Raw genomic sequence first — 23304 nt, 5'->3', positions numbered from 1 at the left:
GTTAGAAATTGACACTCTTGTTTATGAAATGGCTTTACAACTGCTTTAATACTAGTGATAGGCGAACATAATTTTATTTAATTTGCTCTTACGAAGTAAATAGACGCAGATATATAAACCATGGATGCAAAGCAATACTAATTAAATGCTAAGAAATGATTAAAGCGAATTAAAATAAAACATTTAATTTTGGCAAAATTATTACAATTTCATATGAAAAAACAATAATAGACGTTAAAGTTAATTCAATCAATGTTCAGCACCATTTATCAACAACACTTTGCTCACACGTCTATATCCAGCGGGTAACAATAAATCTGAAATGTCTGAATCCATTACGAAATAATCCGAATCCAAATTATCAGGTATAAACTAAGTTGCTCGATCGTCCTTTAATCACTCAATTACATTGTAAATTCGTCTATCCACAGTAACAAATCAGCAAGGAACATACGCTGAAAAATAAAACTTCCACAGAAAATGAGAATGAAACTACTGATCATAAATATTGGGTGGGATAAATAATGGGAGGGTTAGTTTTCGGCTATCAACGGCAGAATGAAAAACTTTAATTCCTTTAAATCACAAGTCTATAAAGGAACCAATCAAAATTCATTGTTATGTTATAAAAATCATAACAAGTTGTATCATTAGCTAAATGTAAAGAACCGAAATAATTCGAACAGTATAAAGTCTATTTCTTTAATCTTCAGTCGCCAATTATATATTTTTAATTAATTAAAAATAGCACCTGAAAATATAACATTTAAGACTCATAAACAACAGGTCGAATTATTTAATGTCATGACGCAAATATAAATGGCAACTATATACTTTATCCAAATTGAAACAAAAACCTCCGAAAGCCAAATATAAATTATATCATAAATACCGGAAAGTGTCAAAGGTACTTGGGGACAGGACAAGTTTTTTTTAGCCCCCCCCCCCCTTTTATTAATTTATGAAAACAAACAAATAACGGATTTTGAAAAAAAGGGGAGTGCTAAAAAATGTCCTGTCCCCAAGTACCAAAAGTAATGCAAAATGAAAAAATCGTAGTTTTAAATCAACGACGTTATACATCGACTAATGAACCAAACCGAGTAATAGTGACCAGTTAGTACCTTTCAAATTACAACTTAAAATCTTTCCGCGGGTGAAAGTATGCCGGCCGAAAACTTACTCGTACATACATTAAATGTTTATAGTACATGTATAAAGCGAACTTCAAGTCATTCCAGGTCATGTCATGTCATGTCATGTCAGGTCAGGTCAAATGGAATATGAAATCGGATGAACTCCTGAATATGAACGTATACATGATATATGAATTTATGAAATAAAACTAGTATATGAAACAAACATGATTATGATTGTGAAATAAATGAATGCGAAAACGATAGGAATAAATCATCTGTGACAAAAATAAGAAGATGTGGTATTGTTGCCAATGAGACAACTCTCCACAATGACCAAACTGACGTAGAAGTTAACAACTAAAAGTCACCGCGGCCTTCGGCAATTAACAAAACCCATACTACCAAGCCATTAAAGGCCCGAAATGACAAAACAATAAACAATAAACGAAAAACAAATATGATATACACATAATACAGCAACTCAGTCCTTCGTTGTATGTTTACTTGTTTTTGTTTAAATGTCTTTTTGATCGACTTAATCCTTTGATATTTTATAGTGTGTCTTTTTATGTTGTAATGTTGCACTACTGTCTCAGGTTAGGGTGAAGGTTGGCGCCTCTTAAAACATTTAAACCCGCTGCATTTTTATGCACCTGTCCTTAGTCAGGAGCCTGTTTCAGTAATAATAGTAATAATAATAGATTCTTTATTTAAAGAGGGTAACTCAATTAGAAGTAGTCTAATTTTCATTGAGGCCCTCAAACAAAATACATGTTTCTCGTTTCTCGTTTTTTATATAGATTAGACCGTTGGTTTTCCCGTTTGGAGGTTTTACACTAGTAATTTTTTGGGGCCATTTATAGCTTACTGTTCGGTGTGAGCCAAGACTCCGTGTTGAAGACCGTACTGTGACCTATAATGGTTTACTTTTATAAATTTTGACTTGGATGGAGAGTTGTCTCATTGGCACTCATACCACATCTTCTAATATCTATATACAGTTAACATTTATACATTCATACATTAAAATACAATGTATATTACTAGTATATACATAATTCAATCATTCAAACATACAAATGGCAATAAATGGCAATAATTGGTAAAGTTTCGATTAAATTTTCTTATTCTTACAACAAAAGAAAGAAAACAAATTATTCGACTTGCGTAGAATTTTCAAGAAAATGATTATAACAATGTTTCTTAAATAATTCCACATTTCGACAATTTTTTATTTTGAGTGGTAAATTATTCCATACCTTTGTTGCAGAATAATGAAAAGATTTTTTATAAAAATTTGTATTTGGTCTTGGAACAAAAAGATCATTATTAGAGACAGATCGTAAGTTGTGGTGTTGCATATCATTAATATTTAGCATTGCTAAGTAATCAGGTGTTAGTCCATTTACAATTTTATACATTAGAATTGATTGTTGGTATTTTATTCTTTTTGTAAAAGATATAGCCATTTTAAAGATGAAAACATAAAATTAGATGGAACAGAAATATCGCATTCAAGTATAATTCTTGCTACTCTTTTTTGAAGTTTTATGATTCTATCTGAATCTTTTTGTAATAAATTTCCCCAAACTGAACTGCAATAGTCTATATATGGTAGAATATATGCATTATTAAATAGTTGTCTTTTGTTGGCGTGGTTCATGATAGATGTTTCTCGTTTCTGTTTTTTTTTTAAATATATTAGACCGTTGGTTTTCCTGTTTGAATTGTTTTACACTAGTCATTTTGGGGTCCTTTATAGCTTGCCGTTCGGTGTGAGCCAAGGCTCAGTATTGAAGGCCGTACTTTGACCTATAATGGTTTACTTGATAGGAACAACATTAGATGTGGCTTCACCCTAAGGTAATAACAGTACACACAATGTGGAACATCAAATGAGATTAACGAGGCGCGTGTCCCCTGTTTTATTGCTACAATAACATCCAATTAACACCTTCAACTTTGTACACGCGTCAGACTATACAATTACACGCGCCAGAATATACAATCATTGTAAATAGTGAACACCTGTTGAAAACTCAAGATTGTCATTAATTTCCTTTCATCTTCAATCAATATGCATAAACATGATAAATATCGTTTAATGAGGCAATAAACAAATAAAAAGATGAAAACATTCACATTTCAATTTTCTTCAAGTTTCCTCTTGTTTGATTTCAGTTCTTTGTATTTCACAATTTGTGTCAATATTTTCAGGACAATGATGCACAAATAATTCATTTTGCGAGCTTAATATATATTGCACGAAAAGAGTTTTAAAAAACAAATTATAAGATAAATAATATGTTCTAAAACACAAGGAAAAGTAATCTCATAATACAATAATTAAACGTAATACTGGCTGTTATACATAATAGATGATAAAATATTATGTAAATAATGTTTCATTTTTTTCTATCAATTTTAACTTTCTTGTCGCTAAAATTATTTTCTTTTGCATATTCTTTTAATATTTATTGCAATAATTAATTTTAATTAAAAAAAATATGTTTTCTTGTCGCTAAATAGTTTCTTGTCGCTTCTTGTCGCTAAAATAATTCTTGTTGTCGCTTCTTGTCGCTAAAATTCTTGTTGTCGCTAATTAGTGAGACCGCTTTGACCTGTAATTGATACTTTTTATACATTGTGACTTGGATGGAGAGTTGTCTCATTGGCACTCATACCACATCTTCTTATTCATATTAGCACGAAAATGTCGTCATTCACCTCAAAAGCTAACCAAACCTGTAAACAGACTTATTCAGAAGGGATATAGTTACGATACTGTTGTCAAGTCACTGAAGATGGCATTTTTTGGAATTAATATTGATTCACTCATAGGGTCTTTGCATCGGAAATAAACACATTTATTCTAAAAGCAGTTGTTGGCATGATAAGGGTTTTGTTCCTCTCGTAAATTTCATGATGGTATGACACTAAACCCCTAACGGGAGGGATTGTGCTTGATTTCCATATGATGAAGACATAATATTTCAATCAGTTTAATTGACGGTTGGAGCTGGCATGTCAGTAACTGCTAGTTTAGTCCTTTGTTAATTTATATGTATCATTGCCATTTGGCTTAGTTTCTTCTGTTACCTATTCTAACATCGGACTCGGACTTCTTTAAAACCGAGATTTACTGTGTGTATTGCTGTGTGTTTGTTTATTCTACATTGGCTAGAGGTATAAAAGGGGGGTCGAAATCTCACAAAACAGGTTTAACCCTGCCGCATGTTTGCGCCTGTCCTAAGTCAGGAGTCTCTGACCTTTGTTAGTCTAGATCTTCTTTTTTATTTTGGTTCATTTATATGTTTCGGAGTTTAGTGTGACTTCCATTTTCGCTGAACTAGTACAAATTTTTGTTTAGGGGCCAGCTGGATCCTGCCTCGGGGTGCGGAATTTTCTCGCTGCATTGAAGACCCATTGGTGGCTTTGGGCTGTTTTCTGCTCTTTGGTCGGGTTGATGTCTCTTTGACCCATTCCCCGTTTCCATTATCTATTTTATTAGAGTAATATAAGTTCTATATGGAAGAAATATACTGTAATACTTTCTCCACTAGAACAATGACAGAATGTGTTTCTTACGAAATAATTTATTATTTGGGATGTAACGCGTCTTCTGATTGGCTGACGTTGTTTTGTTTATCAGCTCATAGACATAATTTTGTCATGTGACCGTGACGTCATCAACGTTTTTTCATGGTTTACTCAGGTCTAAAATTGAATTTAGGATTAAATTATAAGAAATGACTAATATTTTTTCTGTCTATTCGAAATAACATAAAAAATGTGGTGCACACTTTTAAATAACCCGCTACGCGGGTTATTCAGTGTGCACCACAGAGGGGGGGGGGGGGGGGGGGGGGGGGGGGGCTGATCCCGAAATCCCGGGCTTAAAAACATGGAATCCCGAGGTCCCGAATTTAAAAAAACTTAAATCCCGACATCCCGAAATTCGAAAAAAGAAATCCCGGATCCCGAAAGGATCAATCCCGGAATCACGAGCTTAAAAACACCCGATCCCAGAGTCCCGATAAAGGTCCTACCCCCCCCCTCACCACATTTTTTATGTTATTTCTTCATAGACAGAAAAAATATTACAGTCATTCCTTAAGTAAAGGGTAAATAAAGGGTAACTAGATATGATATCTCCAGGTTTATGGGGGGTACCTAGGCTAAAATGGGTTTATTGCATGTTCATCAAGTACAGATTGAAAAAAAAATCTGTCAAGTTATTCGGACAGAATCGTTGTAATAAGTTTAAAGGATTTGTTGATATTGAGAATTTAAAGTAATTCATAAGAATCTGGTGGAACACTTTATAAATATTAAATAGTAAAATTAAGAATGGTAACGGGGAAAGTTTTAGACACAACAACCTGACCGAAGAGCAGAAAGCAGCCCAAGGACACCAATGGGTCTGCAATGTGGCGGAAAAAAAAATCCCGCACCCGGAGGCGGGCTTTATATGCATGGGTCATTTTGTATTTTGCTATTTATGAAAATTTATGGCCGCGACGTCAAGATCTGTTTAATATATTCAGTTATACTGTGCGTATTGCGTTGTACTTGTTTATTCTACATTGTCTAAAGGTATAGCTAGAGGTTTAAGATCGTATAAGGGAGAGTTGAGATCTCACAAAAAATGTTTAACCACGCCGCATTTATGCGCCTGTCCCAAGTCAGGAACCTCTAGCCTTTGTTAGTCTCAGAGTTTAGTGTGGTGTCCATTTCGCTGAACTAGTATACATTTTTGTCTAGGGGCCAACTCGGTGAAGCCCGCCTCTGGGTGCGCCATTTTCTCACTGCGTTGAAGACCCATTGGTGGATTTAGGCTGTTTTCTGATCTTTGGCCGGGTTGTTGTCTCTCTGACACATTCTTCGTTTCCATTCGCAATTTTAATATCTATAAAGTATTCCATCAGCTTCTTATGAATTACTTTTATTAATATAACAATATTTCAAAGGAGTATAGTAATTATGGTCTACAATATACATTTGGTAACCATCAGCTTTACAGTATTTACTAGGAACAACAACTCTGCAGTATTTACTAGGAACAACAGCTTTACAGTATTTACAAGGAACAACAGCTCTGCAGTATTTACAAGGAACAACAGCTTTACAGTATTTACAAGGAACAACAGCTCTGCAGTATTTACAAGGAACAACAGCTTTACAGTATTTACAAGGAACAATAGCTTTAGAATATTTACTAGGAACAACAGCTCTACAGTATTTACAGGGAACAACAGCTTTACCGTATTTACTGGGAACAACACCTTTACATTATTTACAAGGAACATTAGCTTTACAGTATTTACTAGGAACAACAGCTTTACAGTATTTACTAGGAACATCAGCTTTGCAGTATTTACTAGGAACAACAGCTTTACAGTATTTACTAGAACATCAGCTTTGCAGTATTTACTGGGAACAATACCTTTACATTATTTACAAGGAACATCAGCTTTACAGTATTTACTAGTAACAACAGATTTGCAGTATTTACTAAGAACAACATCTCTGCAGTATTTCCTAGGAACACCAGCTCTGCAGTATTTATGAGGAACAACAGCTTTGCAGTTTTTACTAGGAACAACAGCTTTACAGTATTTACAAGGACCAACAGCTTTGCAGTATTTACTAGAACAATAGCTTCACACTATTTACTTGGAACAACAGCTTTAGAGTATCTACAAGGAACAATAGCTCTGCAGTATTTAATAGGAACAACAGCTCTGCAGTATTTACTAGGAACAACAGCTTTACAGTACTTACTAGGAACAACAGCTTTGCAGTATTTACTAGGAACAACAGCTTTATTACTAGGAACAACAGGTTTGCAGTATTTACTAAGACTAATAGCTTCACACTATTTACTAGGAACAACAGCTTTACAGTATTTACAAGGAACAACAGCTCTGCAGTACTTACTAGGAACAACAGCTTTGCAGTATTTACTAGGAACAACAGCCCTGCAGTATTTACTAAGAACAACAGCTTTACAGTATATACTAGGAACAACAGCTCTGCAGTATTTACTAGGAACAAAAGCTTTACAGTATTTACTTAGGAACAACAGCTCTGCAGTATTTACTAGCAACAGCAGCTCTGCAGTATTTACTAGGAACAACAGCTCTGCAGTGTTTACTGCTGCTGGTTTCAAAAAAAAAGATTTTATTCAAGAGTTGATGTTTGTCGTGTATTTTATACAAGAGTGTGCAGGCTGAAATGTCCCACCTGCTTTACTAAACCTTATTGTTTTAATGTTGACAGTTTTGAAAATAAAAGTTTTATTAAAAGTATCACATGAACTTAACATTATCAATTGATGAAAATAAGGTCACAGACAGATAAACCAGGGCAGACAGACATGAACAATTTAAAATCATTACATACACTAAATATAGTTGATCTTTTGCTTATAGTATCAAAGAAGCAAACCAAACCGTGAAAACTTACTATTGACCAATGAACCGTGAAAATGAAGTCAAGGTCATATGATACATTACAGACAGACATGTACGCCTTACAATCATTCTTAGCACCATCATAGTTGACCTAATCAAATAACTTTAACCTTAATCACTGATCCATGAAATGGGGTCAAGGTCAGGTGAACTCTGTCTGACAGACATGTAGACATTGCAAGTAATCCATATACCAGATAGAGTTAACATATTACTCATAATAAGTGATATTTATAAAAAGGAAGATGAAAATAGAGCACCTCTAAGATTTCTTTTCAAGTTTTAATGTTTGTTGGGATGCCGTATAATGCACTCTTTTTGTTTTTTTAAATTTATTTACAACAGATCTCATCCAATTGTAAAACAAATTATTTTTCCAGTGTTGAATTTGTGTAGATTTCAATATTGGCATATCATTTGATTGATAAGTTATTGCTTACTTAATGTCCATCGGCAAATGTTTCATGCATTTTCAGAATGACTGATCATTTGAAGAGAAAGTTCCAGACCTTTTTTTGGCCTCACCCAAAACTGAAGACAGTTGCAGTAAGATTGCTACCGTTAATGATATACATGTAACAGTATATTTATAACAGTTTGCCATGGCAACATAAACTAAAACACAGATTTAATTTATTTTGTTTTAATATCATCATGATATAAGTTCTGATTGTTTCTAGTGAATAAGCACCAAAAACAAAACAAAAACAACATAAAACTTAACAATGGAAAATAAAAACACACAAAATATAAATATCTACAATTAGGGAAATGATAAATGAAGAAAAACAAACTAACGTTGCTAAATCCTAGGATTCCAAAGCTGGAATAATTAAAATAATGTTACCTTAATGCTAGCAATACTTTTATTAAAGCTATCTTTGATGATTTAGCCCTCTATCAGGAAAACTCATGTGATAATTAATCTGCTGGCCATTGAGTGGACACAGAGTGAGTCAATTGTTGGTATGCACGAGTCCTAACCTGTAGGTTCAATTGGTTGGACAGACGGCTTAACATTTCTTAACTTTCATAATAATACTTGCACAATGTACAATGCTTTGGAAAAACGAGTTTAACCTTTTTCATTCAATATTTTAAAAAACTGAGGTTAAATTTAGATTTAGTATCAGGTGAATACCATGAAAATTCAAGATGGTTTACTTGTTAACTCTACATTTTAATTATTTAACCCTCTAATTTCAGTTTTCCTGAAAAATTCTACGATAAAACTTATGATTAAAATGTTGGACTGAAAATTTAAAAGTATGGAGTCCTTTGGTGTGAAAATCTGGCTCTAAAGAAAGAAATATATTTCTTATTTTCATTTAAACTATTAATAACAATTAAAAAAGCTCATTAATTAGAATTTTAAAACAACTCAATAGAAATAAACTAAGCCAAAAACCATGTGCAAGGAGTTGTTAAAAATTTTGTAATTTTGGTATTTGCTAATAATGACTGAATTTACACTGGGAATTTACAAGAATCCTTCACCTGAAATTCATAATGTGTTTGGCTTGCATAGATACAAAAGATGACGGCAAAACATAAAAGCATGAAATATCCTATACATAAAAATGAGTTTGTGTAAAATATTTAAAAATAGCTCATAGTCGTTCCTGATTTGTGACATCCACCAGATTGTTTGGTATAATGTTGTAATGAAACTATCTATTTAAAATATTGAAATCATATACCACGTATACTGAATACCAAATTCTTATTGCAGAATTTTTTTCTTGACAATCACTTTGTTGAAGTCAATATTACCATGATTTCAAATGTTGTTAATGTATTCATGTGAGAAAAAATAAACATTTGTCATATATATATATATATATAAAAAATATATATATTAAGAGTTATTTTTGTAATCGCAAAATTCAAGTAATTCATTCTTTCATAAAATTACGAATCAACGCTAAATTGCAGAACTTTTTTCTAGCCATTCATTTTTTGAAGTCATTATCACTATGATTTATTAGCACAATTTTCAAATGTTGTTTATGCATTCATATAAGGAAAGAGAATATATTTGTACTTACAAAATTCACAAGAAATTAATTCTCTCACGAAATTATGAATTAACTGGTTTATCCAATGTAATTCAAAATAATTGAACTATGTGAATATGCTGGTATGAAGTTACTAATTACAATGACAACATTTTTTAAAAGAAATATCCATTTTTACAGTTTAACAGTTACAAAATCCTTATTAATACTTCTTAAACCTTGAGCAACTAAATGTATAAGCAGAATGTGTGAAGCTGTATTCTTAGATAGCTGGATAGTTTCTGTGAAACTTATGAATGCATTTAAGAATAATAATTCTACTCCAAAAAGTCTAAATAGGCAAGGAAGCAAGGAAAAAGGAAAAGAAAAAGAAGGAATAAAAAAAAAAATGCCCAATTAAAAGCACTAGAATATAAATATATCTAAATATAGCACATCTTTAATTTACATATATTTAAATATGCCTACTTTATGTACAAAACAATTAGTATTTACAATTTTATAAATTTATATTTTCTACCATACCATTTTAAGCACCTATGAGAATTTGACTACTAGGCATAGGTTTTGATATCAATGCAAATACCTAAATAAGAATTATTTTACAAATATGAACGAAAACTTCTTTAATTAAAAACAAGAAGCAAATAAAAAATCCCTGTAAAACTTCAGATTCTCAAATCTTCTCACGAGAAAAACATGAAAAAATAATGAATTCACAAATTTTCGCTGAAAAAAATGAATCCAATAAAAACTTTGCTATTTTGACCATACAAAGAGATAACAAATTTGTCTAAATGATATACAAATAGTCAATTTTTATTTTCAAACCCACTTATGACTTAACTATAAATCTACAAAATTGTTGCAGTAAAAAAATCCCCCAAAAGTACAAAACCTTTCATAACTGAATATGTAAAGTTACACATTGTAATACTAGTCATCAATAACAATATAGTTTCTACATGGAGGGGAGAATCTTTAGCATGCAACTTAAGAGGGTAATCAACACTTTGACTAAAATAAGAGTTGGCTTGTTTAATTTTCATACAATTTTGAGGAAGTATTTACTTTGACTTGTTGACAAAAATATTAAAATTTTAAGAAATTTGTACCACACAATTTATGGGAATAATTTCATTGAATATATATATAGCAGTTTGACAATCACTAATTTTGATCATTGAGAAGCTTAAATTCTCCTAATTATTAGAATGTGATTAAAACGTTCAGTTGATTTTTAAAGAGTTAACTCCCTTAGGTGTCCTGTAACCCCTTAATAGTCGTCCTTAAAAAATCTGGTTAACCTTTTTAAATTGTAGAACAATGTATTTACTTTGAACACATTTTGGTGAATTCAGATATTTAATATGTTGGGTGTTGAATTTAAACAGACCAAATTCTAATTTCAGTTTTGAATGAGTTGTGTGTAATTTAAATTCATGGTTGCATGATAAACATATGTAAAACCACTTAAAACAAGTATGTTGGTTGTTTAGATGGATTAGGCATTTTTTGAAATCCTTTCCTTTATTCCCACATCCATTTGAACGGAATTCCTCTCTTTTCTAATACATGTAGAAAGTATAACTGTGACCTAAGATGTATTCATCATTGTTCATATGTAAGAAAACCACAATATATATATTAACAAAAAGCACTGATATACAGTTGTATAAATTACAAATGCATATTGAAAGACTAGTACTTGTTACACAATCCTGTTTATAAACCTGGGGCCCACTAGGCTAGTTTCAATTTGAATCTTAGGCAACTTTTGCCATTTATTTTACAATCCAACAAAAATATGAACAGATTTGTGTCAGTATGGCTATCAGAAAAATAAATGTTTGGAGGTAACTACACCACTTTAAATTTGTAAGTTTGAAATCTGAAATAAGCTGAATTTTTGTCATAATTTTTTTTCTCGAAAATTCTTGTCTTTTTAGAAGTCAAATTATTGTGCAAATTTCTTCAAAAATTAACTCATTAAAAAATCATGATTAGGATATTTCAAAACGTAACATTTTACAAATTCTGAATGGAAGATTTCTAAATTCTAAAAGGAAAAAAAATAGCTGGTTATTATGGCATGAATAAAGTGAAACGTCAGAAAATATTGTGAAGATTAAAGCAAAAAATCTTTTTCTGTTTAAAAGTTTCAAGATCTATGAAGAAATTATTAGAATAAACCACAACCATATCAAAACTTAAAAAACATTGGATGACAGAATATTTTACAATTAATAAATATTACATGGCCTTGATCAGGCGAGATAAAATGCATATTGGTTATTTATCACTTAATCACATAAATATCATAATATTCCGCTCCGCTGAAAAGATGTCAGTGCACCAAGTACACTTCCTCCAGCGCGTTGTCCAAATATGGATGAGACCATGGAAGACTTTGTAGGCGACTTGTCATTGGTAGATATAATCGTCACATTAGATCCTGATGAATTATCATTGGTCGCTTTATCTGTCAAATTGGACACAGGTGAGGTTCCACTGGCAGCAGAGTTGGCAGTTGTCACTTCTGTGCTAGTTTGTGAACTTTGACCCCAGTTACCAAGGAAACCATAAAGAGAAGATCCAGTGTTTTTGATTTTGGACATAAAATTTTCTGTTTCACTTCTATTATGAAGAACATCTGAAGGCACTGATTTCATATGGTTGTGAAAAATATTTCTGTCACCAGATGGCACTGTTGAACAGTTCACCCTCCGATTGTCTGTGACACTGAAGTTTTTATCCAAATTGTGTGTTTGACCTGTGTTAGAACCTGAGGTACCACCTGTAGTATAGTCTGATTTGTTTATTTCAGTTTTATCAGTGTTTTCTCTGTCCAGTGTTTGAGGTAAGAGATCACTTGCTCCCAGAAGCGAAGCTAATCCTAGCCCTGTTCCTTGCATGGGTGTAGATCCTACATTAGGTGCATGCTGGGAAGCCATTCTTGGTGAGCAGACAAGAGGAGTTGAGGTACTGAAAATATAAAATATATCACGTCAACAAAGGGTGATAATACTGTTTGTTCATACACACAAGGACATTGATCACACAAAGTAAAAGTCTTTTGGTTCTATTGTGTTGGGTTGCTGTTTCATTGACTTATAGCCCATATATACTATAATTCAGAGTTCAAGAAATCTTTTTTAATCAAGACTACAGATATAGTGGTATCTGGGATAATCGGCCAACTGCTGTAGATCGAGTAAAAAGTTAAATCACAAAAATACTGAACTCCGAGGAAAATCCAAAACGGAAAGTCCCTAATCAAATGGCAAAATCAAAAGCACAAACACATCAAACGAATGGACAACAACTGTCATATTCCTGACTTGGTACAGGCATTTTCTTATGTAGAAAATTTGTCATAAAACAACAAAGAAATGAGCAATAAAGAGGTTTTTAGATGAAAAAAAAGATCTGGTGGTCCTCTATTTGTAGAAAATGTTTGCTTCCATTTATTTCTGTACATGTAGGTATGAAAAAGATTAGGCCAATTAGCAGGATAATTTTATGGTCCTTATCACATATTGATACAGAATATTATCAGGAACTATACCAAAATTATAAAGCCTAAAAAAAGAGTGTAACAACAATACACTTTTAGCTAGACATCAGGACTACCACTTCACTTAAAATTAGAGGACCTACATGATTATTGGTGGTCGATAGACAAGACCACCACTTTTCGAGAACACTGGAAATACTGACATATATCTTAAAATGGGTCTGCCAGGCCAGCATGGTCTAGAAAAAAGGGTCAATGAGAATTTGCCAAACAAATTATGTCAGTGTTTGATATCTTTTCCCCCTATAGTCTGTAAATTGTTGATATTAAGTATAAGGAGATGTGGTATGATTGACAATGAGACAACTATCCACCAAAGACCAAAAGATGTAGACGCAAGCAACTGTGTAGGTCATTATCTTACCTCTTATACATTTCTAGGAATATCATTGGTTAAATGCGATCAAATGGCGACCATATATATTTAATATGGGGTTAGTGGGCATGTTTTATTTTAATATTGGGTTAGTAGCAGTGTTACGTCCCTTTGTAAAAATAATGTTTTGAAGAAAAATCTGAATTGTTTTTGCCCAAACAACGATGATGAACGACTGAGAAAAAATGCAGGAAACACATTAAAGCTTACAAGTGGTTAGCATTTGTTTTTGCATAGACCAATGGAAGTAGGTTCTTAATATTGAAGACTCAATTATTTTGATAGGCCACTAGTCTAAATGCCACATGTTAAGATAGTCGGTAAGATAAATTTGTTACACAGTGCTAGTGACCTAATACATGGGGTGATAGTTTCGAATTTACTGACCCCATATATATCGTAGGTCACTAACACACTGTAACTAATAATGTATGGCTTCAACAATGAGCTTAATAGTAATATAAGCTATAAATGACAAAATGTAAATCAATTGTACGAAAAAAACAACAGCCTCAATGAGTACATACAAAACACATAATAAATAAATATTATAGACAGCAATCAAGGACAACCACTGAATCTTTGGACAGACACAAAATGTAAATCCATTCAAATTTTAGCTAGAATTCTAAAATACATATTACTTCTTGCTATCTTTACACAGAAATAAATACATATTATTTAAAAAGGACAGTTAAAATAAAATAAAAGAAAAATAAATGAAAACTCACTCTGTTAAACTTTCTAAGTCACTATCACATTGCTCGTCCTCACTATAGAAAGGAAAAACAAAAAGTCACAACGGATAAAGCTTAACAACAAATACACAGTGTTTAGAAATACCATTGAAATATCACTTAGATTAGAGGTAAGAACAAAATGTCACAACGGATAAAGCTTAACAACAAATACACAGTGTTTAGAAATACCATTGAAATATCACTTAGATTAGAGGTAAGAACAAAATGTCACAACGGATAAAGCTTAACAACAAATACACAGCGTTTAGAAATACCATTGAAATATCACTTAGATTAGAGGTAAGAACAAAATTTATTATACTTTGTGTCAAAATGCTAGATGGTTAGTTAATACGAGGGAGATAATTTACTCAATCCCATGGCAAATACTCTATTACCCTTCAAGGAGACGCTTGATTAAGTGTGCGCTTTATTTAATACAGATGGTTGTTATGTACAAGACGTCATAGTTTATTTCTTTTAATTTGAAATTTAATAGACAGTAATAACAGATCATTCAGTATAATAAATTAAATAACACATATCTGAGAGGGTGATAGAGCAGATTGTTATTCCTCGCAAAAGACATTGTCAACCTTGGCTTTGCCTCAGTTGACAATGTTTTCTCGGGGTAACTATCTGCTCTATCACCCTCTCAGCTATGTGTTATTTATATAATGTTACATGTTCACAGTAAGATTGAACAAGTTTCTACTTTGGCTCTCTAATGATATCGCAATATGCAAGTATTTGATAAACAGAATTAAAGAGGATTGAATGTGATATCACATCACATGACCTCACATGAAGCTTGAAACCAAAATTTGGAGAGCCCTGATTTGTAGTTTGAAAATAAATGGAGAATGTGTCCATGGTACACAGATGATGCCCCACTTGCATTTAACATTATAAAGGAGCAGAGAATGGTAAAAGTGACGCCACCCAAATTTGAACTTGATCTGTGTTTTGTGGTAATAAGCACGGTGTACAAGTTTCATCACATTTAGTTGAGGCAAACTAAAGTTAGAGAACAGAAACCAATTTCGGGACCAACAAACCTACGGATATGGGTAACAATAAATGCCTCCTCGAGTGAAAGCGGGAGCATAACAATTTGATAAAAATTTCGTAGGACTGATGGTAAGAGGTAAACCAGTATACCCCACCCCTTTACACCTTCAGAGTAGGTACACTGACTGTACATTAGATAATGTAAAAATACTTAACAATTTTATCTGTCATATTGGACACTGATGAAGTTAGGTCAGTGAACTGAAAACAATATCCAATTACTTATTCTTTAATGGATCTCAATGATCATAAGACATGCACGTTGGGTTCAGAATTTCAAACTAACGTTACTGAACATGTCACAATTTCATGCAGCCTTAGCCTAAATAACACATTGATCAATTAATTAAGGAAAAAAGAAACTTATTCAATATTACTGTGAGAAAGACGTTTGTCTGTTTTCTGTGCACACAACACCTGCAATGTACTTTAAATGATTTATAATCAATCATATTATTAAATTTCAATGGTATTTTCAAATGCTGTGTAATGCAAAACCAAAATTTAAAAATAAAAGGCTAAAATTTAGTCAACACCAAATTTTAACTTTCCCCTTTAACTTCAAATTTGGTATTGACTGCCAATTTTGATATTTTTTTTATCGCCATTCACTTATTCAAGAGAATTATAGTTTTGGCTGAAATATGAAATATATTAATGCAACCTGAATTTCCTACTGAAATATGCAAAGTACTGTAGATTCATTTATTTTCGTGGATTGAGGAAAACTTGCATTTTTATGGATATTTGATTTCATGATTTTGTCAAAGTCTGCATACAAAGCCTATAGAAAATTTGTAATTCGTTGAACATTTGAATTCGTGGTTCACCTATCTATACCCAAAAAATTGGTATCCAACGAATAATAATGAATCCACAGTATAAGGAATGAAAATATTAGGTTAAAATAAAGCTACCAGTTCCCAGTTATAATTGCAATAATATAAAAATCACATAAGTCTTTAAAGAATAAAGGATGATAAAGTCAATCTTTTGATCAATGAATTTGAAAATCAAGAAGTATTATAATTTTATCAAGCACTTACCAATAATGTCTTAACTTGTACAAAGTTATTTATGTAACTGAAAATTTTTTCGGGTTAAGGCTTTTACACATTTTTTATTTTATCATTTTGTGTATAAATTACCATTAAGGTCAAATATTTGCATATTGCCGTGTTGATAATGTTAAAATGATGTCACAAATGATATCATATCTTACTTTTTGTCAAAGAAATTAACAAAATTTTGAAATGACTGAAGAATTTTTCTGCATTTGATATTTGGTTCCAAATATTGGTGACCTTATCATACCTCCTTCTTTACAGTGTTAACAGAATGTTCTATAAAGTTTTACCAATAAAAAATCAAACTATAACATGTTAACCATAACTGTTAAAAATGAAGATTTAAACCTCAGCTTATGTGAGATGGTTATTTTAATTCATCCATAGTGGAAGTGGCAAAGAATGGCCAAAAAACTTTCTAAATGTCCCCAAGACCCAGCTGGTTAAGTGCATATGGTCCCCAACCCAGCCTGTAAGGTGGATATGGTCCCCCCAGTTGGATAAGTGGATATGGTCCCAAATCCAGCCTGTAAAGTGGATATGGTCCCCCCAGTTGGTTACCGGTAAGTGGATATGATCCCCAATCCCAGCTGGTTATATGCATATGGTGCCCAGCCCTAGCCTGTTTAGATATGGTCCCCAGTCCTACCTGGTAAAGCGAATATGGTCCTTATCCCCAGCTGGTTAAGTAGATATGGTCCCCAGCACTAGATGGTCAATTGGATATAGTTCCCAGCACCAGCTGGTTAAGTGTATATGGTCCACAGTCACAGCCGGTTAAGTGGATATGATCCCCAGCCACAGCCAGTTAAGTTGATATGGTCCCCAGCCCCAGCTGAATACGTGGAAATGCCAATACTTTTATGCCCCTGCCGCAGCAGAGGGGCATTAAGTTTTATCCTTGTCCGTCTGTACGTCGGTCTGTACGTACGTCCAAAAATTATTTTCCGTTCTCTAACTTTAGTTGGCCTCAACCAAATATTAAAATTTGAGTTGTGTCACTTTTACTGTTCTTGAATTATGTCCCTTTAAAATGTTATATGGACACATTCTCTATTTATTTCTTCTTCATAAAACATGCACCCATAATTATGTCTTGTAAAGAATAGTTAAATTTGATAGTATTCCAGATTTAAAAAAGATTTAATGTGAGTGATCTGGAGTGTGCTGCCCTTAATATGTGAAAATGACAAGCCACCTAAATTGAGATGTAGGATATCTTTTGAATGGACTAAATAGAGAAGATGGAAAATTTACCCACCGGGTGACCTCTCCCTCTGTGGATGAGTAGAATAAGCTACTGTGGATTCATTATTATTCATTGGATACCAATTTTCGTAGTTTTCGTGGGTACAGGTGAACTACGAATTTAAATGTTCAACAAATTACAAATTTTCTATCAGGTTGTATGCAGACATTGGCAAAACCACGAAATCACATATCCACGAAAAGGCAAGTTTTCTGCAATCCATAAAAATTGGTACCCACGAAATTAAAAGAATCCCCAGTAAGTCAATATTGGCTGTTATTTATAAATTAGTGCTCATTAACTATATAATTACCTTAGATAACAAGATGGATGTCGTACTACAGAGTTTGTGTATGTATTGATAGTCCAGCTTTCATCCTGAGCTGTCCTCACAGGAAAATGTTCATAGTCGTCTACAATTAAGAAAATAATACATATAGGAAGAATAAACTGTTAACACAGAGATATGTCTCGCCTATTTGTTATTTTGATAATGCAAATGTTGAAATTAAAATAGCAATACTTTAACATGTAAGTTATGCAAATATTCAAAGTCAATGAACCATGACTGAATGTACAGGGCTAAACAGTCTCCATGGAGATGAGATGTTCCAATGCTAATACAACTGCTAACCAAATACCATTGACTTTTCATAAGTCGTTCCCTTTAAACAAACCTAAACACAAACATTAACTTGTAAACTATGTAAAAGTTTCAAAGTCAATGAACCATAGTTAGGGGGTAGGGTTATATAATCTCCATGGAAACGAAACTTGCATCTTAAACTGACCTAATCACAAACTAATACATGTAAACTAAGCAAACGTTTCAAAGTCAATAGACCATGACTGAGAAGTAAGGACCAAATATTCTCCATGGAAATAAGATGTGCTAATGCTTCTACAACTGCATACCAATTTTCATTGACCTACCACTAACGGTTCACCTTAAACTGACCTAATCACAAACTAATACATGTAAACTTAGCAAAAGTTTTAAAGTCAATAGACCATGACTGAGGGGGCGGGGCCAAATAATCTCCATGGAAATGAGATATGCCAATGCTTATACAACTGCATACCAAATATCATTGACCTACCACTAGTGGTTCCCATAAACTGACCTAATCACAAACTGATACATGTAAACTAAGCAAAGTTTCAAAGTCAATACACCTTGACTGATGGGGTGGGGCCAAATAATCTCCATGGTAATGAGATATGCCAATGCTAATACTACTGCATACCAAATATCATTGACCTACCACTAGTGGCTCACCATGAACTAGACCTAATCACAAACTAATACATTGTTGACTCCGCTGCCGTTGTTGCCGCCGCCAGAAACAGCATACCTATGTCTCGCTTTTTGACTCCGTCAAGGCGAGACAAAATTTGGTGGCTAATTTGTGATGATAGGAATTAAAATTAGAAGCTACCTCAGGGCTTTTCCATCAAAACATACTCAGGATCCCAGGCAAGGCGATTATTTATTACAGGTTTAAAATGAATGCAGGTCTCTGAAATTAATTCTAGGGGTCTTTACTCTATTTCAAAGTACCTTCCATGAGTACAATGTATGTTTTAATTGGAACAGCTCTTACTGAAAATTACCAGGTGTAAATAAGACTGCAGTATACCTGACAAGGATCTTTTTCTTTGCAACACAACTGATTTACAGTAAAAATTAATATTGTGTATGCATCTTTTTTTATTTGCATCACGGCTGATTAACAGTAAAATAAATATTGTGTATACATCTTTTTATTTGCATCATGGCTAATTTACAATGAAATAAATATTGTGTTTGCATTTCTTTGTATTTGCAACACAACTGATTTACAGTTAAATTAATATTGTGTATGCATCTCTTTTTATTTGCATCATGGCTGCTTAACAGTGAAATTAATATTGTGTATACATCTCTTTTTATTTGCATCACAGCTGATTTACAGTGAAATTAATATTGTGTATGCATCTCTTTTTATTTGCAACACAACTGATTTACAGTAAAATTAATATTGTGTATGCACCTCTTTTTATTTGCATCACAGCTGATTTACAGTGAAATAAATATTGTGTAAGCATCTTTTTTTATTTGCAACACAACTGATTTACAGTAAAATTAATATTGTGTAAGCATCTCTTTTTATTTCCAACACAACTGATTTACAGTAAAATTAATATTGTGTAAGCATCTTTTTTTATTTCCAACACAACTGATTTACAGTGAAATAAATATTGTGTATACATCTCTTTTTATTCATAATAATTTTGCTTCAATAGATTTGATATTAATCACAAAATTTATTGAAATGTATTTGTTCAAAAAGAACATTTTTCTTTTCTACATTAAAACCAAAAGCATACTGATTTGAAAGTATAAATTTGTGAATATAAGATCTTCTTTTATAATTCAAATGTAGTAAAAGACATATTTAAATTCTTGCGTTTAAAATACACAAATTTAATTTTTATTAGAATTGTTCAAATTCAAAAATAATAAAAATAACAAAGAGTTGTCTCCCTTACGTCATCAATTCTAATAATGAGAGATATATCCTTACCATCTTCTTCCAGATCACTGAGATTATGGTGTTCTTCTTCTAAATCAAGTTTTCTTTCTCCCTTGATCTGAACACCTGGCCGAGATTCAAATATGCCGCCAATGTTTGGTGTGGCTAACTGTTGCCACTGCCTAAGAGTTACAGAACCTGATAATATATAATTTAAAAAAATATATTTATAAAGTGGATTTTGTTTTATTTTGTGGCTACCAATTTTCATGGATACTGACATCATTTTAATAGTTTTGACAAACTGCATATAAACCTACAATGTGTTATCTTGATTATAGAGGGACGTAAAGGGGGGGTATCTGCACGGAAGAACGCGAAATAAAATTGCCATTTCACGATGAACGAACAATTAAAAATTTCTTGCACGTTGACCTTTTTACAGATTTCACGAAACACGGTGAATAACGAACCTCTTTCACGGCTGCACGTAAAATGAAAATGGCAAAACACGTTGCACGAAAATAACCCTTTACCACCCTCTATATAGAGCTTGATACATAATAGTTATCTACTGTTAAATATCGGAGTTTTTTTGTTCGTTTGGTTGATATGTTCTGCCTTTGGCATGGCTTGATACTTATATACCCTGTCATTGTGTTATTGTGCTTTGGTCAATTTTGTATTCTTGTCTTTCATTTTTATGTTTTTCGGTCTGTGCGTCCGTTCGTTTGTCCGTCCGTCCGTCCGTCTGTCCCGCTTCAGGTTAAAGTTTTAGGTCAAGGTAGTTTTTGATGAAGTTGAAGTCCAATCAACTTGAAACTTAGTACACATGTTCCCTATGATATGATCTTTCTAATTTTAATGCCAAATTAAAGTTTTGACCCCAATTTTATGGTCCACTGAACATAGAAAATGATACTGTCCAGCATCCGGTTAAAGTTTTTGGTCAAGGTAGTTTTTGATGAAGTTGAAGTCCAATCCTATGATATGATCTTTCTAATTTTAATGCCAAATTAGTGTTTTGATCCCAATTTTACGGTCCACTGAACAAAGAAAATGATAGTGTGAGTGGGGCATCAGTGTACTATGGACACATTCTTGTTGTTTATGTACTTTGTCTATAGAGTGTCTATATGCCATTTTATTTTTCTTTGTTGAAATAGTTATTTGTCTTTATAGTGATTAAGATTATAACACAATGTTGACTGCTGTACCCCTTTTTTTGACATTTTTACCTATTATGTCTTTTTGTTTTGTTCACACTTTCTTGTCAATATTATGAAATTCTATGAGACTGTCATACAAGTGAGAGGTTTAGCTAGCTATAAAACCAGGTTTAGTTCATCATTTTCTACATAAGAAAATGCCTGTACCAAGTCAGGAATATGACAGTTGTTATCCATTGGTTTGATGTGTTTGAGCTTTTGATTCTGCCATTTGATAAAGGACTTTCTATTTTGAATTTCCTTGGATTTCAGTATTTTTGTTATTTTTATTTTCCTTAACTCTAGGGCTGTTTCTAGAATTAAGTGTAGGGAGAAAGATGTAAACCATAAGAAGTTTCATTTTACTCTTTTATTTATAATTCTTACAAAATTCTAAGGAAAAATACAACCACTCATATCTAATAGATTGGAGTGCCTCCCATCCCAATACCAAATAAATTTTGGAACAGCCTTTATCCCTTAAGGATGTTCGCTACTCTTGTTTTTGACTTTTTGTCAGATATTCGGAATCCTCTAGTTTTATCCATGTTAGTGACGATAAAAATTTTGCCCGCTAACCCCTATTTTTCTTTTCATAATTTTATTACATATAATTTAAATAGCCATATTTGAAAATGCTATAAAGTCCTTGTTATTTTTTCATAATTTTTTAAAGAAAACGGGTGCCAATGTTAAATGTATGAAAAGTCTAGAGAGAAGTATTTCCCCACCAAATGTTCAATGGCTTATATCTCGAAAACAAGCACACGGACCCTTCATTTTTTTCTGCTTTTTTAGTTCCTTTATTTATATACAATCAATTTATAACAGTCTTTTAAAAAGCTTGTTATTTTAAAACAGAGTAGCGAACATCCTTAAATCTTCTTTTTTAAGAAAGATGTAAACATATCATTTTGGTGAGATTTCATCAATACAAATCCATTACAAAGGTATGTCTACTTACCTTCCAAAGGTTTAACAATTCTCAACTTTTCTGGCAGACGGTAATATGGATTACTACTTCCTGTCATGCCTGATAAGCCACTAAGTCCACTTCCTGTTGACAATGTGCTGTCTGGTGTTTGACAAATACCAGGTGTTGAACTTTCATTTTCTGACCTAGAAAAATAAAATAGAAGTTTAATTTTATACACTATGCCTGCTTTGATACACTGGCTATATTATTTACAGAGATTACATTATTTTCTGATGGTTAAATGTCCACCCTCGATTCAAGAAAAGTCAGAGTGAATATCTTGTGTAAAACTAATACAAAATACACAGTTTTGCATTTCCTTTTATTCTAAAATAAATTATTTACTAAGGTATGCAAAACTTAAAAGGTCTTCATACACAATTAAAAAAACAAAGACTTTAGAATAGATTTCTGATATATTTTGTTGCATTAATATATATTATTATACTTCATGTCAAAATGCCAGATTTTCAATGGTTAATACGAGGGAGACAATTCTCTATCCTATGGCAAATACTCTATTACCCTTCACGGAGACGCTTGATCAAGTGTGCGCTTTATTGAATACGGATGGTTGTTATGTACAAGACGTCATAGTTTATTTCTTTTAATTTGAAATTTAATAGACAGTAATAACAGAACATTCAGTATAATAAATTAAATAACACATATCTGAGAGGGTGATACAGCAGATTGTTACCCCTCGAAAAGACATTGTCAACCTTGGCTTCGCCTCAGTTGACAATGTTTTCTCGGGGTAACAATCTGCTCTATCACCCTCTCAGCTATGTGTTATTCATATACTCATGGATAATTTTGTTCGCATGTTTCTCGATAAAGAATTCTAGGAATAAAAGAAAATTCCTTTATCTAAATCTTATCACCACAAAT

At 32.5% G+C, this 23304-nt stretch overlaps 1 protein-coding gene across 6 annotated transcripts in view; it reads right to left on the bottom strand.

Moving 5' to 3' along the window:
* Nucleotides 1-8242: 8242 nt before the first annotated feature.
* Nucleotides 8243-23304, bottom strand: part of LOC127718448 (trafficking kinesin-binding protein 1-like) — a 78226-nt gene continuing 63164 nt past the window's right edge. For 5 of the 6 annotated variants that reach the window (XM_052224470.1, XM_052224471.1, XM_052224473.1 and 2 more), the window contains 5 exons: nt 22402-22556; nt 20281-20427; nt 18027-18126; nt 14318-14359; nt 8243-12618 (listed from right to left, as the gene is read on the bottom strand). In XM_052224470.1, the coding sequence (XP_052080430.1) occupies nt 11952-12618; nt 14318-14359; nt 18027-18126; nt 20281-20427; nt 22402-22556 (1111 nt within the window). In that variant the 3' untranslated portion in view covers nt 8243-11951. The remainder of the gene's footprint in view (nt 12619-14317; nt 14360-18026; nt 18127-20280; nt 20428-22401; nt 22557-23304) is intronic. The other variant, XM_052224469.1, reaches the window with a different exon arrangement.

This window comes from Mytilus californianus, unplaced genomic scaffold (genome assembly GCF_021869535.1).
Source record: "Mytilus californianus isolate M0D057914Y unplaced genomic scaffold, xbMytCali1.0.p SCAF_10, whole genome shotgun sequence".
Taxonomy (NCBI): domain Eukaryota; kingdom Metazoa; phylum Mollusca; class Bivalvia; order Mytilida; family Mytilidae; genus Mytilus; species Mytilus californianus.
The sequence above is the reverse complement of the archived record's forward strand: the minus strand, read 5'-3'. Positions and strand labels throughout refer to the sequence as shown.